Source organism: Rousettus aegyptiacus, unplaced genomic scaffold (genome assembly GCF_014176215.1).
Source record: "Rousettus aegyptiacus isolate mRouAeg1 unplaced genomic scaffold, mRouAeg1.p scaffold_m13_p_6, whole genome shotgun sequence".
NCBI classification, from domain to species: Eukaryota; Metazoa; Chordata; class Mammalia; order Chiroptera; family Pteropodidae; genus Rousettus; species Rousettus aegyptiacus.
In genome coordinates this window covers 40,542,752-40,565,647 of record NW_023416309.1, presented here as the reverse complement: position 1 = coordinate 40,565,647, position 22,896 = coordinate 40,542,752, and the positions used below count along the sequence as shown (strand labels likewise).

Genomic DNA, 22,896 nt, shown 5'->3' with positions numbered 1-22,896 from the left:
CTAAACTCTATACTCCCTCTCCCTTATTCCTGCCTTTCAAATTAGAATGGGTCCATGCTCAAGATTTCTGTCATGAAATCTCTTGGAATAATACTTAGCTCACAGGTTCTTAACCTAAGGTCCAAGGATAGGCTTTAGAGAATTATTACACACTCTGAAATTGTATGTAAAACTATATGTATGTCCTTTTTTCCCCTTAAAGAGGGTCTGTCTTTCTTAAAATTCTCAACCAGTCTTTGACACTCCCACACCCACTTTTTTTGTAAGAGTCATTGACTTAGCTTCCTTGAATAATACCTCATACTTTCCTTGCCCGTAGGACCCTTAGACCTTTGAAAATGCCCATTGGAGAGCTTCAGCTCCTTTTAGGATATTCACTATTTGTTTGGTTTACAAATACTATGACATATTGATTTATTCAGGTCTACTTTCCTTATAGGCAAGGGAGGGCTTCATAGCAGGACTTTAGAGAAGATTCTCTAGAGTTCTGATTATCTAGAGTATCTAGTACTAATTTAGGATTCAAGTCAAAACCTACTCTGAGCATATGATTCCTTAAGCTTTCAGTGACATTCATGACCAGTTTTGTGCCTTTGAAATACCCCATTGGAAAGCAAGTGAATAATTGGCCCACTCTTGCTTTCTTCAGCCTTCATTCAGCTATCAGTATTTCAGCATGTATGCCTACTCTGTGCTTCAGATTGTGCTAAACATTTGAGGGATACAGATGTGTAATAAGGGGCCTTTGTTCCTAAAGGATGGAATAAATGCAGGAGATGGCCTAACATAACTTATCAATAGCCTACCAATCCTAGCAGTAGGATCTGTGAGTTCCTGTTAGAAAAAGATTTCTGCAGGTTGTGGTGGTCAGGAGAGGAGAGAAGACTTGAGTAGGGCCTTGAAAGAGGAGGGATAAGGATTGGATTAATGTAAAATGTACTCAAAGTTGGGACCCGAAAAGGACAGAAAGAATGAAGAAGAGTCTCAGAGTTTCTGTAAGTCTTGTCCTCAGGTCACAGAGTACACAGAGGCTGAATGCCTTAAAAATATAATTCAGTCATTTAAATTCTCATAGCTTTCATAATCCTTAATGCACTTTCATCCTTGTCCTAATTGTATTGCCTTTGATTCAATTCACAAGCATTCATCAAGGGCCTTGTATGAGCCAGCCTCAGTGCTAGCCATGTGATGATACCTAATGGGCAAATCTTTTTTTTTTTTTTTTTGTAAAAAAAAGAAAAAATACCATCTTAACCATTTTTAAGTGTACAGTACAGTAGTGTTAATATATGCACATTGTTGTGTAGTTTATGTCTGGAACTTTTTCTTCTCGCAAAATGAAACTCTATCCATTAAACAACCCCCACCACTGTACCCTGCCTTCTGGCAACCACCATTCTACTTTCTGTTTCTAAGAGTGGGCAAATCTGTCTTCAAGCTGGTGTTCCTTTCAACCAAGTGGCCCAGGAGCTTTCTAAAAATTTCTCTAAATACAAACTTAGGAATTTTCTGGAAAATCAGAAAGATGGTCTGCTGGCATTCCCATATGTCATAGGACCATAGAAAAGTGTACCCAGATTCCTAAATTTTCTACATTAGGAATTTTATGGAGTTTTAACCTTTCATTATTTCTTTAAGTCATCACTCTCACTCGGGCTTTGGATTTTGGATTCAGAGGAGGCCTGTGTAATGTTGTTTATTATAAGAGGTATCTTCAAAAGAACTATGACAAAGCAGAGCCATCTACTTGTGGGAGTAGGTTAAAGTAAATTATGGAAACAAAAAAAAAAAAATGCCTTACATCTGAATGAGTGAAGGTTGCATTGGAAGCTAAGTGTTTATTTCTGTCAGTAATATTTCTAAATCTTTTTGATTTCTTATTGATCCTAAAATAAGAGCTGCTACAAATAACTGGTAGGTGTTTAGAAATCCTAATGAAACCTAGCTTTATCTTGCCAGAGAGGAGTGAGATACTAATAAAGAGGAGAGCCCTAGTCTGTGGGGCAAACATTGTTAGGTGGCACCCATTACTTGAGAACACCTGAGAGAAAGCCCAGAAAGATCTTGGGGAAATGTGCTAAGAATTTCAAGGCTTACCTTTAGAGTTGTTGGTCCTTGGTGGGCTAGTAAATGTTTAACAACTGGTAGCAGGGTGAGTGGTGGGAAAGGGGCTGGTTTGTAGTGTTGGGTGTGAACACTCCCACCATGGCTACCAATGTGAAGCTAAGTGGCTTAACGGTGCTTGAAAATTGAACACTCAGCTTTCATAGTCCAAGCACCACGAGCCAGCTCCAGGACACTCTTAGTGGTTGAGGAAGACGGGGAGAAGAGGGCTGTGAAGCTGTGAGGCAGGGCTTTCTGAGCAAGTGCGCGTGGGTCACTTCCCCATAGGAACCACCTATATAAAGTTCTCCCCCAGGCAATTGAGGCCTCTGGGCAGCCCACTGTGAGAGCCCCAATGATATTTTCTCATCTTAGAACAGGCCCTTAACCACCATGCAAGGCAGCCCTGGCAGAGACATATGCTGGAGAGCTGAGATTTCAAACTCCCACAGTAGCCATAACTCAGTTTCCTGTACTTGGCATCGCGTTTTTCTACAACAGCCTGTAGTTTTGCACTGCCTCTCTGTAACCCTGAGTGATGGTTGCTGTGGGAACTCTTAGTAAGTATGAGCGTGTGACACAGTGTTGGCTGTCTGACCCTGCCTTCCTTGTTGCTTTTGTTTAGATTCTGGCATTTCAGTTGACCTATTTGACAAAAGAAAAAAAAAAAAAAAGCTTGATGTGAGTTGTTTGTTCACTACTGAAAGAAAGACACAATCAGAGGCAGAGGGATTTTTATCTTCCTACAAGCTGCTTATCCTCAGAAATCAACTTTATGTTATATAATATAGGGGATCTTGAGAAGGTCCACATAAGAGGGTCAGCTGTTATGTGCTGCTAGGGTGGCCACTCTCTTACTTGGACCGGGAGGTAAGCTGCACTACCAGAGATAAGGGAGAAAGTATCTTGGATTTAGAAAGGACGCAAATAAATAAAAAGGAACAACTAGTAGTTATTGAGCTAAGCACTTTTATATAGGTTACTGATTTAATTCTTACATCAGCTATTTGAGGCAGGTACAGTTATCCTCATTTTATAGATAAAGATGCTAAAGAGACTGTCCAAAGTCATACAGCTGGTAGTGGTAAAGCCATAATGTGAACTTAGATCTGAGACCAAAATCTGAACTTTTTCCATTTCATCAGGCTCAGGCATATTTGACAACTTGAGTTTGTCAGATATTCTGAAGGAAGGGGCCAGCCAGGGATAGGAAGGTGAATGGAGAAGCAGGAAAAGTAAATGTAATAGATTTCATTCCTGGGGGGTGGGAAAAGATCCTGGATTGGTAAGGGCTCATTCAGTTGAGGAAAGAAAGTACTGAACAGGGGCCCACAGAGTTTGCCTGCCAGTTAGGCAGAAATGCCTTTGTATGGGCTCCTGGTATAGTATGATAACTTTATAAATGAGGGAAAAGTCTATTCAGTCTAAGCATGTCAGGAAGGTCACTACGAGAAATAAAGCTTTTCCACACACCAAAGAAACATGCTGATTAAAAAAAAAAATTTCTCATTTATCTATTTCTTTTAATAAATAATACTATTTATGTAGGCCAAAATCTAAAAGGTAACACACTGAATTTTAATTGTTTTTAACATAGTAGTTCCATTTTGTTTCCCCCAAAAAAGCAAAATGAAGACTCTTAAAGTTAATGTCCCACGGCCGAGCTAGATTAATGCAGAGGTCACTAGTGAAGAGTCCAGCTTATTAGTCATCTCTGCCACTGTCAGCATTTTCTCCAAGTAAGTATGAATTTTGAAATGCCCATCACATAATTTTCTGGTCTTAATCAGGCTTCCTTGCCACTGAAGCATCATTGGCAATGCACAGAATTAGTGGTGGATGGAGCCTATAGGAATTTCTGTTGTCAGCTTTTCAGGAGGTTACAGAAGACAACATCCTTGCTTCTTGGTTTAACCTTAGAAGGATCCTCTATCACAGTTATTAGATGATAATGTACAGGTAGGACTTCCTTCTTCAGTTTGATTTTTGCCTCCTTCCTTCTACAAAGATCTTTGGAAACTTTTATTTTATTTCCACTGAAACCTCTTCCCCAGTAGGTAACTTAAAACTCTGTAAGGTATGCTCAGAAAAGCATAGTTTGCTCATGTGATAATATCAGAAGCCAGAAGTGTTGCTCTGCAAACTTTTATGTGTTACAAGCTGTGTTAGTTGGAAATGTTTTTGCTGAGTACCATAATAGCACTTTGGTCTTTCACAGTGATCCTGCTCAAAGAAAGTTGAAATCTTAAAAATGACCCAGACAGCTAGAAGGGAAACTGGATAGTCCACAAATGGGATATCTCTCTGTTAGGGAGGAATACTAAGTGAGGCTTGGCAGGGAGGCAGAGAACTCATGTCAAATTACCAGTGAATTTGGAGCAGGGATGATGTTTTTTGTCTCCCTCCCTGAGATGCAATATGTTGCTGAGGAAAGAAACTCAGGTGGGCAGGACAGAGACATCTGCATCTTGGTTTGAGCTGGGTGGAGTGTTCCACCTGCAGCAAGCCATAGAGAAGAAGGCCTGCTGTGATATTTGTGTATCATGTTTCTGCTGTCGTATTATCTTGGCTGTCTCAGAGTGATTGCATGCCTCGCTTGTGCAGGGTAAGGGCCTGGGCATGTTGGATCTGTAATTAGTGCAAAGAAAATCTTCACAAGGAATGTCGAGAGCGTCAACCAAATAAATTCAGGGAGGTGGGGCAACTGCCTAGGGAAATTAAAGAAAGTCACTGTCACCACTCCTTTAACTGACTGATGCCCTCTCACTAATCACCCACTTTGAGGTTCATTATCTGGTCCACCTTGCTGAAGGGCAGAGCCAGTCTAACAGATCAATAAATCTCAGGGCAGTAGAGGGCCCTTTAGTAGCAGGCTTAAAAGACATGGATGGACTGGGAGAACTGGTCAGCTTATAATGGTTCTGAAATTCAGCTCGGTCCTTAAATTATGAAATGAAGATAGAAAGGGAAAAAAACTTTAAGCATATTGTATGCAAGTGGCCGTATAGAGGAAATAGTTACTTTTTAAAAGATATCATCTTTTTTAGCCTAAGAGATTTGTGTCCACCTTTTGGATCCTTGTCTCCAAACAGTTATATTGGATAATTATGCCCTGGAGAGATATTCCGGTTATCTCGAATAGAAAGTCACTGCAAACACCCAGTGGAGGGAGGGATGCTCATTCAATGGGGTCTGTGATTTTATTATCAAGTTGCTATTTGTTCTAGTTCCTGTGCTTTGGCTTGTTTTCTTTTTTTCAGCCACTTTGAGCTGAAGTGTTCTGAAAAAGAACCAATTTTTGCCTCCCAAGGAAATGCTCAGAACCTGCTTTAGTCTAAGAATTCTCTGCTGTGGGTGTCCTTGGTTAGTTCCATAAGACAAGGAATGGGTGCTCTAAGCTTCAGATTCCCCCAGATTATTTTTCTATGCAAAAGTACAGAAGTATATGTTATGTTCCAAGCCAGGGGCGATAAAAATGCAAAAATTATATCTGCCCCTGAGGACTTCATAGTATAAGAATCAGGATCACTGCTTTCTTGCTTAGACCTTTGCCTAAGTGCTCTTTGTAGACCTCACTCAGTAATGTATTTGGCATGCTTACAGTAGTCCCACCTAACCCTTTATATGCCTAAGGAGGATGGATAAACCTCTCTGTCCTCTAGTGAAATACTGCCACATTAGAAATCCATTAAAGGTTTGCTAATGACCTTTATTTGGAGTGAGTTTCCACAGTAAGAGCCATGATCATCTCATATCTTTTTTTCCTGCCTCAGTTTCATTTAAAAAAAAAAGTGGGGGGCGGTAAAAGCAGAACCTTGGACAGGGCAGATTCTGTAAATCCCTGAACTTGGCAAATGACTGAGTTCGTAAGCAGGTCTAAGTAAGTACACTCACTCTAAAAAACCTCACATGGCTAGTGCCCAGCTGAAAATGATTCCAAATACTGTTGATTTCTACCTCGAATTTATTTAATTTGTCAAGGAGGAAGGCCAAGGGTGGAGGAGTAGAGGGGAGGAAATGAAAGGAATTCTTGGCATTGCCAAAATACTAAGAACTAGCTTAGAGTTACTGATATATCGGTCTGAATCATTGTGGGTTTTTTTTTTTAATTTTGTTTTATATTTGTTTCAAGTATACATTGGTTAGACATTTATATAGTTTATGAAGTGATCCCCCCGATTACTCTAGCACCCATCTGGCTCTACACACAGCCATTACAATACTGTTGACTATATTCCCTGTGCTGTACTCTACATCCCCGTGATTATTTTGTAACTACTAATTTGTACTTTTTCATCCCTTCACACTTTCACCCAGCTTCCCAACCCCTCTCCTCTCTAGCAATCACCAGATTATCCTCTGTATTTGTGCGTCTGTTTTCATTTAGTTTGTTCTTTTTGTTCCTTAGATTCCACGTATAAGTGAAATCATATGATATTTCTCTCTCTGACTTATTTTACTCAGCATAATACCCTCTAGATCCATTCACATACTTGCAAATGATAGGATTCCATTATGGCTGAGTGATATTCTATTGTACATATGTACTATAACTTCTTTATCCAGTCATTTATTGAGTCTGAATCATTCATGCTCCAACCAAAAATGGAATAAGACCAAAAAAGACATAAGCTTATCACCATGGCCATACATTTTTGTTTGACTAGTCATGATTTACGGGACTTCTTTTTTATTTAACTTTATTGAAGTATAGTTAGAATACAATAAAATATACTTATGTAACCACCACCACCACTACCACTAGCATCAGCACCACAAAAAAAGCCTGCCAATATTTTGATTGGAATTGGATTAACTTTATAGGTCAACTTGGAGGAGAATTTACACTAATAATATTGTTTCAAATCCATGAACATAATATACCTCTCCATTAATTTAGATCTTTTAATTTTTCTCATTAATGTTTTATAGTTTTTAGCATACTGTTTTGGACCTATTTTGTTCAGTCTATCCCTAAACATTTCATTTTTATGTTATATAAATGGCATTTTTAAATTGTTTTTCAATTGTTTTTTGCTAGCATATAGAAATATATTTATTTTATTTTTTTAGAAATATATTTTTAAATTAACCTTTTCCCCTGTAACTTCGATAAACTCATTAATTAGTTCTTTTTTTAATCTTTAGAATTTTCTGTCCTCACAATCATTTTGTGTACAAATAAATTTAGTTTTACTGCTTTCTATAAAATCTTTATGCCTTTGGTTTGTTATTTCTTTATAGCACTGGCTAGAGCTGCCAGTATAATATTGCAGTGGTAAAAGTATACAGATCTTCAGGGGAAAGCATTTCGTCTTTCATCGTTAAGTAATGTGTTAGCTATAAGTTTTCATAGATTCCCTTTATTAGGTTGAGGGAGTTTCCTTTTATTCTAAGTTTGTTGAGAGTTTTTATTATGAATTGTGCTTAATTTTGTGAGTTTTTTTTTCTTCATATGTTGAGATCATATGAATTTTTTTCTTTTATTCTGTTAATATAGTGACTGGATTTTTAAATATTATTCCAACCTTATATTCCTGGGATAAACCCTTCTTGATCATGATATAGTATTTAGTTTGTATATTACAAAATTTGAGTTTCTAATACTGTGTTGATTATTTTTGTGTCACTGTTTATGAGGAATATTAGTTCATAGCTTCTTGTGATGTCTTTGGTTTTGGTATTAGAGTAATGCTGCTCTATCAAATGAGTTGTTGAGTATTCCCTTATTTTTAAAAAGAGTACTTAGGCTCAGTATTAGTTTCGCTTATAATTAATAGAATTCACTATCAAAGGCAACTAGACCTAGAATTTTCTTTGTGGAAAGAATTTTTACCCAACATAATTTTTATTGTGAAAAATTTTAATGATAAAGTTGAAAAAATTGTACAGTGAATGCCAATATAACCACCACCTAGGTCCTCACTGATTTTCTTTTTTTTTTCCTGTTTTTTATTTTATTGATTTATCTGATTACCTTTCTTATCATTTCCTTCTGTTTGCTTTGGTTTAATTTCTTCTTTTTCTGATTTTTTAAGTGGAAACTTAATTCATTGATTTTAATTCTTATTTTATAATATAAAAATGTAGTGCTATAAATTTCCATGTTAATAACAACATCCCACAAATTTTGGTATGCTCTGTTTTTATTTTCATTCAGTTCAAAATGTTTTCTCATTTCTTTTGTGATATTTAGAAGTGTGTTGTATTGTTATTTAGAGATTGCTATTAATTTCTATTTAATTCTCGAGTAGACAGAAAATATATTCCATGTGATTTCAGTTCTTTTGAATCTATTGAGATTTGTTTTATGGTCCAGCATATGGTCTATCTTATTGAATGTTCTAAGTACATTTTAAAAGAATATGTACTCTGCTATTAAGTAGAAATTTCTGTATATGTCTTATGTCAAGTTAGTTGGTAATGTTTAAATCTTCTCTCTTTTTATATTTTCTGTCTACTTATTCTATCAATTACTGAGAGAAGTATTGAAACCTGCAATTAGTAGACTAGTAATAGACTTCTTTATTCTTTTAGTTCTGTCAATTTTGCTTCATTCAGAGTTTTGAAGCTCTTTTATTAGGTGTACATATATAGAGGATTGTCTTAATGAACTGACCCCTTTAACATTATGAAATTTTACTCTTTAGTCCTGATAATATTCCTTGTTTTGAAGTCTCCTTTGTCAGATTTTAATATAGCAATTCTACCTTATTTCAATTAGTGTCTATATAGCATTTTTTAATTTCTTCATACTTTCAGCCTGTGTCTTTATATTTTAGATGGATTTCTTTCAGACTTCTATAATTGGGTCTTGATTTTATATCCAGTCTTAACCATCTCTGCTTTTTAATTCAAGTGTTAATTTAATTTATCAATACGGCTGAGTTTAAATCTACCATCCTGCTTTTGTTTTATATTTCTCTCATCAGTTCTTCATTCATTTTTTTCTTTGCCTTCTTTTGGACTGAGTTTTGTTTAGTACTGTATGTTATGTCCACCGTTTACTTTTTAGCTATACCTATTCATTTTTGTTTTTAGTGTTTGCTCTAGGGCTTACAATATACCTTTTTAACTTATCACAGTGTACCTTCAAAATAATGTCATATGGCAGACTCTGAGCTGCCCACACTTTTCTCTTTAAGTTTGTACTTTTGCTTTAGTAAAACTTGCACTTTCCTGCTTAAAAAATAATGATAATAATGTTATGTGACTTCATGTAACATGTAATAACCTTGCAATAGTGTATTTCCATTTGTCTCTCTCCTGTCCTTTGTACTGTAGTGTCATACATTTTTCTTCAATAACATTGCATTGTTACTAGTTTTTGCTTTAAAGAGTCAATTATCTTTTTTCCTCGGTTTTAAATTTATATAAAAGTGTATTTATCATTTCCGGTGTTCTTTATTCCTGTTGACAGAACCAGATAACGTAATTTTCCTTCTGCCAGAAGAACTTTTTCTAACATCTGTTGTGGTGTTGACAATACATTCTCCCAAATTGTTTGAAAAGGTCTTTTTATTCCACCCTCATTTCTGAAGGATGTTTTTGCTAGATATAGAATTCTAGATTAACAATATTTTTGTCTTTGGCAGATATCATTCCATGGCTTTCTGGCTTGCACAGTTTCTGACAAGAAGTGCGAATACTTATCTTTATTCTTCTGGATGTAATGTGATTATTTTCCCCTTCTGACAGCTTTCTTGCTGATTTTCAGCAATTTGATTATCAGGTGTGTTATATCTTCCATTTTGCTCCTTGTTTTTTCATGGTTGTCTTTAAATACTTGAACATTTAAAATAGCTCTTTAAATGTTCTTGTTCTAATTCCATCATCTCATTTCTGGGTCTATTTCTACTGACTGGTGTTTCTCTTGGTTATGAATCACATTTTTCTGCTTCTTGACATAACTGATAATTTTTTTTTTTATTGGATACTAGCCATCGTGAATGTTATGTGGCTGAGTGCTAGGTTTTATTGTCTTTCTTTCTTAAATAATATTGGACCTTATTCAGGTAGACAGGTAAATTATTATTGGAGCAGCATGATCCTTTTGAAATGTCTGTTTTTGGCTTGGTGACCTTTTTTTCTCCCACTTTTATTGACATACAGCACTGCATATTTAAGGTGTATAGCATAGTGACTTGACTTACATATGTTGTGAAATAGTTACCACAGTGAGATTAGTTAACATGCATTATCTCATATAGATACAAAAATACATATATTTTTTTCCTTGTGGTGGGCATTCTTAGGATTTACTTTCTTAACAACTTTCGTATGTATCATACAGCAGTGCATATAGTCATCATGTTGTTTATTACATCCCCAGTACTTATTTATCTTACAACTGGAAGTTTGTACCTTTTAAACCACCTTCATCCATGAAACTTCTTTTTAATATTAGAGTAGGTTTAGGAGAGATTTTACTCTAGGGCTGGTTTAGTTCCACTACTAAAGTATGACTTTTCTGGCATCTCTATTGATGATTGTAGGTATTTAAAAGGTACTTTTCATTCTGGTTGCTCAAAATTCAGACACCGCCCAGTCTTGTGTGAGCTCTGAGAATTGTTCAGCTTACAGACTCTCAGGTATTTTTCTATCTGACCTGGTTGAGTTTTACCCTGCACCTGTAATCCTTATGATCAGCAACAGATTCAGTGAGAACAGTTGAAACTTCTGAAGCTCTTTTCTTTGCTTAACACCCTCCTCTCTGGTAAGCTGCCTCACAAGTTCCAGCCACCTCTGCCTCCCCAAACTCCATTGTGTTACCTTATCCCAGCAAGACTCATGCTTACCTGTGTTTTCTTTCTCTCAGGATTCCTGTCCTGCACTGCTTGTTATCTAGGGTCAGAAAAGAGTTCTTTCTTTCCCAGTTCTCGGTTACTCCATCATGACTGGAATAGAAGTCTTGAACTGTTTTAAAATATTAGGATATACACAGAGTTACCCAGTTGAATTTTTTCAGTTTCATACACTTTTCAGAGAACCTTCCCTTACTTTAACTATTCATATATATTGTCCCATTTTACTTCATTCTCTTTCTTCCTTCCTCTTTTTTCATTACTAGAGGGGAGAGTCTTGAATTGATATTGAAAACAGTATATATAGGAGCATTTTAGTACCCTTTTTAAGATAATCCACTAAAAGTTATCTCTCTCTTTCCCCACCTTTTCCTTTTTTTCTTGGGCCCAGTTTCCAGCCTCACATCGGTCGTTTACAAAGGCTCAACTCTCAAATCTCTCGAAACAGGGAGAATTGAAACATGAAGCTCTTAGATAGCTGATATTTTATTCTTTTAGCTGTCTGCTTGGTCATTATGCTTCTTTTAGACCTTGTTCATGTGGACATGACTAAACTTTGTACTGTATAAAAGAAAGTTAAGCAGATAGCATCTGAAGAAAGTTGACAGTCCTCTGTGGGTACTAGTTAGCCATGGAGCTTATGAATCTAATTGTTTCTTCTCCTTGTCTTTTGAGATGCCAGTCTTTTGGTCACTGTATAAAAACAAATGCTAAAATTAGCTTAGCAAGACTTTGAACCTGGCTATTCAAAGATCACCTTGTGTGTCTGTTTAGATGGTTTTGGACAGTTGGAAGTACAGTGCACAGTTAAGCTTAATGCGTGTAGTTGAAAATCGTTGCTAAATTGAACATACCTCACAAGGGCATTTCAAAGTGGATCAAACCTGACTTATAAGAAATTAAAACTATAGATTGTGTGTTTTGAGAATAAAGTGACATTCTTTCCCATCCTTTCATCCTTTTGTTCATCCTTTGTGCCAGACTTTTTTTTTTTTTTTCCCCAGTCAGAGCTAGCTTGAAGAATCTGCCCTTGAGGCGATAGGCCCAGAAGGAACCTAAGCTCTCAGTGTCAGAGTCACAAGCCTATTAGAGCTGACAGCCCTCCCTACAACTGCTATCTCAGGGCACTGTTCACTTGTGGAGAATTCTGTGCTTAGAATTAGCTGACACAGTAAAGTGGAGAAGGTGGTAGACAGAAGAGACCTTGGGTTCTTAATTACACCTGTATTAAAAGGCATGACACAATTTCAACCAGCCTGCCCATTCACTGGTCGGTTTTGCAGTTTACTCTAAACCACACTTAATGCTACTGGCTCAGCCCTATTATGTGCTTAGATCAGTGGGTGTGCCTTTCCATGGTGGTTTATCTTGATTCTTTGTTTTGCTTGTTAGGTCCCTCCCTGCGGAACTTGCCTCTGAGGGCTTTAGAAGCCTATCTGAGTGCTGAGAACAGTGCTGGGTGTACTGTAGTGGCCTAACTCTAATCTTATTGTGTGACCTTGATGAGAAATTCCTTTCCTTTTTGGTTGGGCCTGCGTGTTACTAAATTAGTCCACAAACATGTTGAAGTTTCTTAGGACTCTTAGGTGTTGTGGAAAATCTATAACGTACCACTGAATCTCTTTCTTCAGAGTGCTGAAAATCAGCTGTGACACAATTTCACCGAGGAAATCAATAGTAGGAGCATGTGTGTTTCTCCAGGAGAGGGCCTGCCACTCTGTCGGTGTACGCGTGCTAACACACAAACCTTAAAGCAGTGTATTCTTCCTTCCACAGGAAATCCCTCATTGGTACTCCCGAAAAGGACAGGTCTCTGCCAGAAAATCAGGGAGGGGAGCATCTGCTCATTTATGGCAGGGGTTGGAATTTAGGGTCCTGAAAACCAGTTATTCAAGGAGTCACATTAAAATGAAAGAGATAATAATAAAAACAGTTATGGTTATTAAGCACTTTCTGTGTATCAAGCAGTATGCTTGGCACTTTATATTCATTGCCTGTGTAATCCTCACAGCCAACTCTATACGATGAATGAACATTATTATTATCCCCATTTTACAGATGAGGAAAGTAAGGCTCACCCATTTCCACCCTGCTAGTAAGTGGTGGAGCTAAGATGTGAGCTCAGGCAGGCTGACCCTAGAGCCATACTCTTAACTGTGTTAACTTAAAAATTACTGGATATTGGTTGAACTACTTTTTCAGGGCCCAGGCACAGCTAGACTCAGTAGTGACCCACCAAGGTCGTTACTTGGAAAACATTTTGCAGTGCTTCTTATTTAGCTTTAACTAGTCTTGAATTTGGAAGAATAAATACGAATTACGGAGGAAATTAGCTTCTCTTTCACCAGAATTCACCGTTGGAGGTGTCCAACACCCGACCACCACTTAACTTAGTTGTGAGAACACCACTGAGCACTGTCCTCAGACTGGTGAAATTGCAAGGTTAGGGACAGACCTTTATTATTTCTGGGAGAAAAGAAAGTTGTTCCTCTTTGGGAGACAAATAACCAGTTCTGGGGAAAGTCTGGCTCGGAGACAGTAGAGGAAAAATGGGGTGCTAGATTAATTAGGTCCCTTCAGAGAAAATGAAAGATCAGACCCTCTGGTGGTTTCTCTTCAGTCTCTTGCCAAAATTTATAGAGCATTTCAGCCCTATAAGAACTTCAGAGAAGGGAGATAGGCATGCCCTGAGTAAGTCATTTTCATTTTTATAGTAAAAGGTATCTTCATTTGAATTTGAGGAAGTTTACTGGGTTGAAGAAGGAAACAGTCTTCCTGGTTGAGAATTGATATATTTGACTTACGTGTTCCTCCAAGGATGATGAGAGGGAGACCTTGGTTTTTAATTAATAAAAAAATTGCCTGCAGCTACTTGGACCTACCTGTCCTCTCTGGCAGGCCCATTTACCACTGACCATTATTGAAGCCCTGCCTGATCTGTGCCCAGCACTATTTCTTTTAGAGACAGGACCTTGTGCTAGAGCAATGGACAGTTTAGAAGAGTAGCATGAAGAGCAAACCTGATTATTTAGACCGTGTTGGTTCTGTGAGCACCAGGAGTGAGAAATGAACTTCGTTTCCCAACAACTTGCCATGGAACAAATTCTTTCATTATTTCTCCATCATCAGCTTGCAGAATAAGCCGTACCCACCCAGTCAGCTCCCTATAACCAATAAGAGAGAGAAGCAAAGGCAGTGTCCAGACTTATGCCTGGTAGTGCTCTTGTTTGTGATTTTAGAGCCTGGTCTTTCAAGCTGTCCTTTTTTTGCTTTTTGGAAGAAATGAGGCCAAAAAAATCATACTCTCTACTGAATAAATATCTGAAATAGCGCAAATGGCCAAAATCTAATGAGAGAGAGAGAAAGAGATAGAGATTATTATGAAAAATCCTCTAAAAAGCCTTCATCTTCTTTCCACCTTGAAACTACTATATCTATTTCAAATTATCCAGAGATTGCTTTTTCTGTGATTAGGAATTTGGCTGGGTTAAAACAGAACAGCATGGAAGTGGGAACAGAGTGGTTATACTCTCTTTTGGAGAATGGAAAGATGGTCTTAAGGTATGAGCATTCATTGTAGAAGAGATTCATTGAATCCTTTTAACACCCACCTTACCCAGGAGACCACCTGATAGCTGTGGCCAAAGAAGCCCAATTAAAGACCTTTGAATTTCAAACTTCTAAATGGGTATTAATTAACTAAAATAGAAACCAAAACCAGATTTTGCTGATGAGCTTGGAGTGGTCTGTAGAGTGGTCTGCAAAAGGGCTGAGCAGAGTCTTTAGCTGCTGTTGGTGGAAATTGACAAGCCCTGGAGCCTTGAGGACCTCGAAGTCATTAAAGCTCAAATACCAAACCAGCCTTCACTCGTGCTCTGCAGATCATGCTTCCCACTTCTTAGGAGCGGATTGGAATTATTTGAATGTTTGTTCTCTGAGAGATCAAGTTTAGCTCCTAAACTCAGGAACGTGCCCGAAGTGAAACTAGTCTGGCAGTGTAGGAAGAGCACTGGATTAGGAGTGAGACAGCTGTTTTCCAATCTCAGCTTTGTGTCTTTGGGCAATTTATAATCTTTCTGGACATCTGTTTCTTCATCTGTAAAGTGAGGGCCATGAATTAGGTAGGGGATTTCCAAGGTTCCTTGTAGAACTATTATTTCTGTGGTTCTACCCCATGCTAACACTCTGGCAAAAAGAGGTATGGTCGCCTTCTGTATCACCCTCCTTAAATGTTAGTGATAACTGAAGACCCTTCTGGCCACCATTTAACCACCTGATTCATCTTATTTGAATACATCAAATACTTTCCATTTTTCTTCTTTGTTTCCATCTCAGTTGCCTTCATTCATTTGACACCTTCTATTTGTTAGATGCTATCATTTATATTTTTATGTTTATTTCATATATTATCTCTAATTTTCATAATATTATAAGAAAATATGACTTTTACAGATAAAGAAACTAAAGCTCAGATAGGTCAAGGCCTTATAACTAGTAATATTTCCTATTCTATAAGAAGTTTCAGTAAGCCTATGTTGGTATCTTGTGGTTTCATCCTCATTTGGCACCTTGGCATAGAAGGCCATACATGTTGTCTAGGCTCGGAGTGGTCTGGTGGCAGCCTTAAATACTCTCCCCTAATAGGTTATACTATAGATGTCAGTTCAAACTGAGAAGGCATTGAACACAAGCTTGCTGACAGGTCACATCCTATTACTTAATTGTCACCCAGTTCTCATTCTACTGGGAATTCAGTCCAACGGAGATTTGAGACTAAACAGACTAAATAGCAAAGCCATCAGACATCAAGATTGTTTAGCCATTGTCAGAAACTTTTCCAACTTGACTATTCTTTGCTGATATCTTCAGGCTATGTTATTTCCCATTTCAAAGGCTCTGTTAAAAAAAAAAAGGGGGGGGCACAAGTCAGTAAATAGTCCATGAGGAGCGTGCATTATGTGTACTCAGGGGAGGGTATCTGTGTGTCTGAAACCTTGTCAGCAATTTTGAACTAACTGTGCACTGGAATCTCTCTCCTTCCCCATCCTGATGTGGCCAAGAGGCTCATAACCTATATGATGCAAGGCTGACCTCTGTGGGTATCTCTGCTCAGTTTATCCTTAGCACTGCCAAAATTGGTAAGGTCGGCAATGGGTACTGGGCATTCTCTGACTTCTGACTGACACATTGCCAGTTACTCTCAGTATAGCAAGGTCATTATGGGAAACCTATTTTCATATTGAATAGAGAAATTAGGTTTTTTTCCTCACCAGAATCTGCCATATGAATGAAGATGTGCAAGGCCCTAGCTGCTAGCTTCTTAATGGGGGATGAGAACTACCAAATGCCCCTTGTCACCAGAAAGAAGCTTTCATCATAAAATTAGTAACCATTTATAGACTGTTCATATGTGCCAAACATTGGATAGTCATCTCATTTCATCCTCCCATCAGCCTTATGAAGTAGATAGTGTTATCCCCATTTTACAGATAAGAACATTGAGGCTCAGAGAGACTAAGTAATGTGTATGTGTTTACATAGCTAATTAGTGGTCTATGGGATTGAAATTCAAGTCTCTCTGACCTCATAGCCTAGTCAGGCCCCTTCCCCTCACGGGAGAGACCTCAGGGAAGAGATTTTGGTTCTCTACCCCTCCCAGTTTGTTTTTCCCTAAACTGAGGCCATTTGTTTCTTCCACTTAAATTCAGACAATGTTCCTTTGTATTGAAGAATCATTTATACACATAGACTCTTTGAAATAGTTTTAAATAGGTAGGCACTTCCTGGGCTGTGAAGGCAGTTACTCTTGAGTCCAAGGAGCTGCCAGGTACTTGTCTATCCATTGGGATGACAATGTTCCATCAATTATATGTTACTTTCAAGAACTCAAAACTTTTATTCCCGTGTCATTTTAGGAAGATGAAGTCAAGTTCCATTTTATAGAGAAAAGGGCTGAGGCTCAGAGAGGTTAGGTGACTTGTCTGAGATCCCATGGTAAGAGTGGGACTCCCAGTTCTCTTGTCAGGGTTCTTCCCAGGACCCAGGTTCCTGTCTGTAGAGGGTCACAGGTGGGGATAGAAGGACTCTTTAGAGAGCGTGTGGCTTATAGATGATTCACTGACTTCGTAGCTACCTTGAGCTGAGGTGGTGGGCATGGTTCTAGGAAGCCCAAAAGTCCAACAGCTGATGAAAGGAAGTGGGCTTGTACTTGGGAGATAGACTGTTACCCAGTGTATTAGGGAGGGATCTCAGCCTAGGAGGAGTCAGGAAGCCAGAGACTGAGGCTGCAAATTATGGTAAAACCTAAGGCCTTTAGGTACAAAGGCTCTGGGAAGTTGCCTCTAAGTGCTGCCCTTGCCACATCTCAGGCCAGTGATGAGCGTAAGTCTCAAAGGGGACATGTTCCTCGACTCTGAAGCTATAGAAAGCAAAGTCCCAGACTAGGAAAGTACTCCTCTTGCTCCAAAGTCCCAAATGGCCTAGAGCCCAGACTTGAGCTTAGAATGTCTTCTCGGGAAAATAAGAGAAAATATGAGAGCAAGAGATGGCAACTTTTCTCTGGGTACAAGAGGATAAAGAACTAAGGCCTTGACAGGAGGAAAGCTGAGATCACTCATTAGGTCCAGTGGTTTCCTTCTGAGAAGCTGATAGCTCAGGGACCTTCTTTGCTTTCACCTCCCTGGAAGAAACCAAACTAAGCTGTCCTGGAAAAAAAACAACTTTACTGGGAAAGGAAAAATCCCTTTTCTGAGCGAGATCATAGACCTTCTACTCTGCCTTGGCAAGAAGAGAAAGCCCAGGTGATTGAGGCAGCCTTGCCAGAGGCTCTCAGGATATAGCATCTCTTGACATGCTGCCCCTTCTTCTCAGAAACTGGCTTTAGCATGATATTTGTCTTTTGGTACCTGACACCCCTCAGGGAAGGTGGAGCCCAGGTTACTGGGTTATAGGGATTGCTGATGCTGCTCATCGTTCATGGTTTGAGAAAGCATATATTATTCTCTTCTGCCTGGCTCCTGGGCCTGGTTCCATCCTGGAGGACTTTTGCCTTTTTTCCAAGTTTGAGCTGTTCACCTCTGAGCCAAGACTTTGGCTGTAGATATTCCAGTCACAAGCATAGCTCATGTGCATGAGAGGACCAGATTACTTTGTAGGTGACTGCCATTACTAGGTACAAGTCCTTCTTGTTGGCAGAGCTAACAAATTGAATTAGAAGCAAAGGAGTCAGCCTATATTAGAGTCTGAGATACCTAGCCAGGCAAAGTCATCATGAGGAGCTGAGTATCTGGAAGTAATGAGCCTGAAGCCTGGGCCAGACACTTGCCCTAGCTGTCCATTCTACCCAAACCCTGGGACACAAGCTTTCCCTGTGTTCTCCATCCATACCTTCTCCTCAGAAGTGTGTTTGCTACCAAGTGAAGCCTGCCCTGGCACAAGACCGAATTGGTGAGAACAGTACAGACACAGTTTTGGGTCCATCCTCAGTCCCTCTGACCAGTCCTGACTCTAGCTTATTCCCTTCACCCCTATCTGTTGTTAAAGGTAAGCCTCCCTCATCACTCACTCATTCTTCTCAAGCTCCCTACGGAGCTGGGAGCTCTCCATGACGTCACAGACTTCCTTCCCAGGTCAGATCAAGTTGCAAAATAGCTGTTGTCTAGATTATCAGAGAGAATAGTCATTCCCTCTTCTGATCTTTCCTTTCTGTCCAGTTCATTTCTTCTAATGCAATGTGGTGCCTCTCTTCCTAATTGTCCTTGCCTTTAATTTATGGTCTTATAAACTGAAGTCACATCAAGACTGGCTATGGTAGTCCCTTCCTTTTGTAACCACAAAGACCCAAGGTTCCTGGAATTAATGGAGGTCTGGATCCCCACCACAAAAAGTCAGAGAGGCATGGTGAGGAAGAGACCTCCTCATCAGAACAAAAGATGAAGTTACCTCTAGCTTCATCTGGAGTGTCCCCTGTACCCCAAAGCTGGGATACCCTGAAGTTCAATCCAGGCAACAGATAGGAAGACTGAGTTGGCACTGAGAGATGAAAACAAGTGGCAGATGGTACTGAGGAACATCCAGGGCTGAAGAAATGTGGTTCCCAGAAAGGGAAAAGGAAAGAGACATCGGCAAAGTCTTACTCAGCAACTATGACAGCCTGGCCAGAGAAAGCTGCAGGATATGGCTGAGAAGAAACGTATGGTATGAGGACACTGGCGAACTTAAGACACTCACTATTCTGTCGCTTCTCATGCTCTTTTACCACACCCAGAGTAAACAGTCCTGGTGGCCAGACTGGACTGGTCAGCAAAAGCAGGGAATGGAAGAGATTAAGAAAGTGGTCCTGCAAACCTGAGGAATTGCTCCCTGTGACCAGGTGTTCTTTCTGTGTGATAAGTAGTGGGCAGGGTCTGTTGGAGGTGTTGTCCCAGACTAAATTCAGTGCAGTAGGGCAGCAGAAGGGGCATGCATTGGAGCCAGTTGATCTAGGGTTTGCATAGTCTAAATCTTCCCTGGCCCTTGGCCTCTCCCAGGTGCTGGAGGTAGTGCGAGCCAACTATGACACACTCACACTGAAGCTACAGGATGGCCTGGACCAGTATGAGCGCTATTCGGAGCAGCACAAGGAAGCTGCCTTCTTCAAAGAGCTGGTGAGTCCGCCCTGCCTCTGTCTCTACCCGTATTTCTTGGGAGCCCTTTCCCAGTGACTGGATTCTACTATACAGGTGGGCATCTAGGGAACAGCTACAGTTTGCCAGAGGCTGATGAAATAAGACTTGAGGAGGCTGCTAGGATTGGGTGTGTGACTTCTCTTCCAAAGCAGTCTGGGACCAGGCAGTGAGAGAAGCTATTCCCCAGGGTACTGGTGCCAGGCTGGGAAGGGTGAGAAGCCTGAAGCAGCATTTACCCACCTCTCTCCTGCAGCCATGGAAACAGCCCTTGCATGATTCCTGCTGGACCTGGGGTTGGATGCTTGTTCTCAGTGGCAATTCTGGCTCATTACTTCTTATCCTGTCCTCAGAGCAACTAATGAGAGTAATTGTTTCGTCTCTTCCTTATATAGTCACTTCCTAAATTTCGAATTCATTCCTGGTCTGAGTGCCCTTGCCATCTAATTCTCCAGTCTTTACTCTTTAGCCCCGTTCCCACTTTCTAATCACTCAGCTTTCTGCAGCCCCCACCCATGGCCACCTGGAGCCAGTGAGCATTTGCTCTGCCTCCTACTCTATTTCCCAGTCAGCATCTCTTCACAGAACTGGACTCTCCGTCCCTGTTGATGGTCCCTCTCCTGTTCTGTGCTCAGTGCTACTGTCAGGAAAAGCCCTTTAGTCCTGCCCCTCCTTGGCCATTCTGCTGGGGGCTGAAATTAGGACACATAGGCCTTTGTACCTGGTTCCCATGTCCTCAGACTTCCCACTGCTGGGGCAGAAATTGAATCAGCCTGGCTTTTACTACTCCATGTCTAGTCTGTGATGAAGGCGCTGGACTTAAGCTCATCTGTTTTGTGCTAAACACAGCCTAACTCCAACCCCTACATTACATTCCTGGGATTTGGGACTTTACCAGGATGAGGAAAACATGCTCTAGGGTGAGTTAGTTGGGAAAAGGGAAGCCTTTAGTGTAAGAAGATAATTTTTATGGGGCGGTTGGCAGGTCTTTTAGGTTGATGTTGGGGAACTACCAGGGACTGAGACTTAATAAAAAGAGTAAGTTATTGGGAGATGAAGAGGGTTGTGGAGGAGAGAGTCAGGGGAGCTCTGTCTCAAGGCTCTCTGACAGCAGCCTCTGGCTTACTCAGTTCTTATATCTGTACCTTTGGCATGGGGAGCAAAGAGGGTCTGGTTAGGTTTGGAGCTAATGAGCTTGAGCTGCCTGCCGTTCGCCATGCTGCCCTTTCCTCTGCTTCCAGCCTGACAACTTCATTAAGTTTCCCATAACAAAGTAGAAATTGAAGGAAAGTGCCCTGAACTTTTGGGCCCAGCACAGATAAATGTTCTTTTTCCCCTCCCCTCTATCTCTGATACAACGTTCACGTCTATTTCTCATGAACGAATCTCCCCCAGGAGTCTCCTAGATTCCTTCTAGAATGCACTCAGAGTAGGAAATTTGGCCCTCTAACCCTTCCCCATAGGTCTTTTCCCTTGCTGATGCAAAACTACTTCCTGCAAGGTTCTTAGTCTGTGGGTAGAAAGTGTGTGAGGTGAGCAGGGGGTACACAGCAAGGGTATGCCCTAGACTTTCCTTTGGAGTGGGGAGGAATGTTTGTGGTTTAGAAAGAGTGCTGCGCTAGAAACCTGGCCCAGGACTCACTAGCTGTATGACCTGATCCTGGTCATTGGCCTCCTTGGATCATACTCCTGCCATCTGTGCCAGACAAGGGCTGCATCTAAGCGTTCTTTCCAACCCCCCCCCCCCCCCCGCCAAAAGTAGATAAAAACAAAGGGAGAATGAGGAGACTAGAAACACATCCAAAAGAAGGTAGCTCCAGAGCATGAGTCGGCTAGCATCAGTTTCTCCTCCTCCATCAGACCACTGAGCAGACCAGTGCCCTTCCGCATGACTAAGGCAACGCCAAGGCCTGCCCTGCTCTCCTTCCCTGTCTGTGCTTGCTTCTGCCCCTTCAGGGTAGATGCTCTTCTCATATCCACGAGAGTTTCTGTCTCTCAGCCTCTCCTCTTCCCACTATCTCAGAACTGTTCGCTCATTTGCTTGCAGGAATGATAGCTGTTAAGGGTTTATTTCCTAAGAGAGAAATTGCTAGCACAGCTTTTGGCCTTGTGCCTCAGGCACTGCCCTCTACTGTTTGTAACCAACTCTCTCTTTTCTCTTTGCTTGTGCCCTCCTACTTTCCCCCACCCTTTCCCAGGTTCGATCCATTAGCACCAACGTCAGGAGAAACCTGGCCTTCCACACACTCAGCCAGGAAGTCCTGCTCAAAGAGTTCTCCACTATCTCCTGAGGCCGTGCATACCTGAGCAGCCACTGACTGCCCTTACCCATGAGGCTTCTGGGATGGAGGGGGAGTGAGGGGAGAGGGGGCTGTCCCCAAAGTTGGAGAACAACACGGATGTGGAGTTCTCTCGGTGAAGGCCGTACTTCAGTGGAACTTGGACAGCAGGGGCCAGAAGGGGCAAAGCCAGGGATAATCTTATTTGGGGAGGGGTGGGTGGGCACAGGGAGAAGCCTTCAGGAATGTAGAGATTTCCAGGGTGGGCTCCCTGGATACCCCTCACATTTCCAATTTAGATTATAAATTGTGGCTACTGACTAATTTTCAGGAGCTGTTGGAGCAAGCCTTAGGCCGATGCCAACACCTTGAGGGTCAATGGCTCTCAAGGCTTCTGAAAAACACATTAACTCTCAGATGTAAGTGGAACCAGTTCTGCTTTCTTTGGACCTGGGGCTGAACTGGGCTTGAAATTTGTTTCCCCTGCCCACGCTGGCGCTCTGCCTCATCATTAGGACCTTTAGCTCAGGCTTAGGGTAGGGTAAGAATGGAGTACCTTTTTTTTGTTTTCTAAATCCAGATCCGACTCCTCTGGGAGACTGGAGATTAGAATTCATCATTGCTCCACTGTCTGGCCACCAATTTCTAGATTTGATCCTTGCTACCAGGAGTACCTATTAAGCTTCCCCTGCCCTCCAACCCATTGACTCATCAGCACTATAGGGTCAAAATTTTAGCTTTTCATTTTCAGTGTGGTTTAAACTGTCTAGGGTGTGTGCGTGTGTGTGAAATAAACATTGACAGGTTTTCTGGAGCCCTCAGGTGCCTACTTTGCTGGTTCGCTTTCCAGCAGCTTCCCCACCTCCCTAGCAACCCCCTCTGGGAACCTCTCTTCCCTCCCCATGTTCCACCCCCTCACCCGGCTGTTGTTTACATCCAGCCTGCCTGAGAATTTCCTCTGGGGAGGAATCTGTTCCTGCTGTGGTTTGGGGCTGGGAGGGAGAGAACCTGCTGGGGGCAGAGTACCATCCATCTGAAAGAGGCCAG

At 40.8% G+C, this 22,896-nt stretch overlaps 1 protein-coding gene across 2 annotated transcripts in view; it reads left to right on the top strand.

The window, feature by feature from the left end:
• Positions 1-22,663, top strand: part of ARMH3 (armadillo like helical domain containing 3) — a 146,705-nt gene extending 124,042 nt beyond the window's left edge. The window contains exons 25-26 of one of the 2 annotated variants that reach the window (XM_036223129.1): positions 19,436-19,552; positions 21,769-22,663. In XM_036223129.1, coding sequence (XP_036079022.1) covers positions 19,436-19,552; positions 21,769-21,861 — 210 coding nt within the window. In that variant the 3' untranslated portion in view covers positions 21,862-22,663. The remainder of the gene's footprint in view (positions 1-19,435; positions 19,553-21,768) is intronic. The other variant, XM_036223130.1, reaches the window with a different exon arrangement.
• The last annotated feature ends 233 nt before the right edge of the window (positions 22,664-22,896 follow it).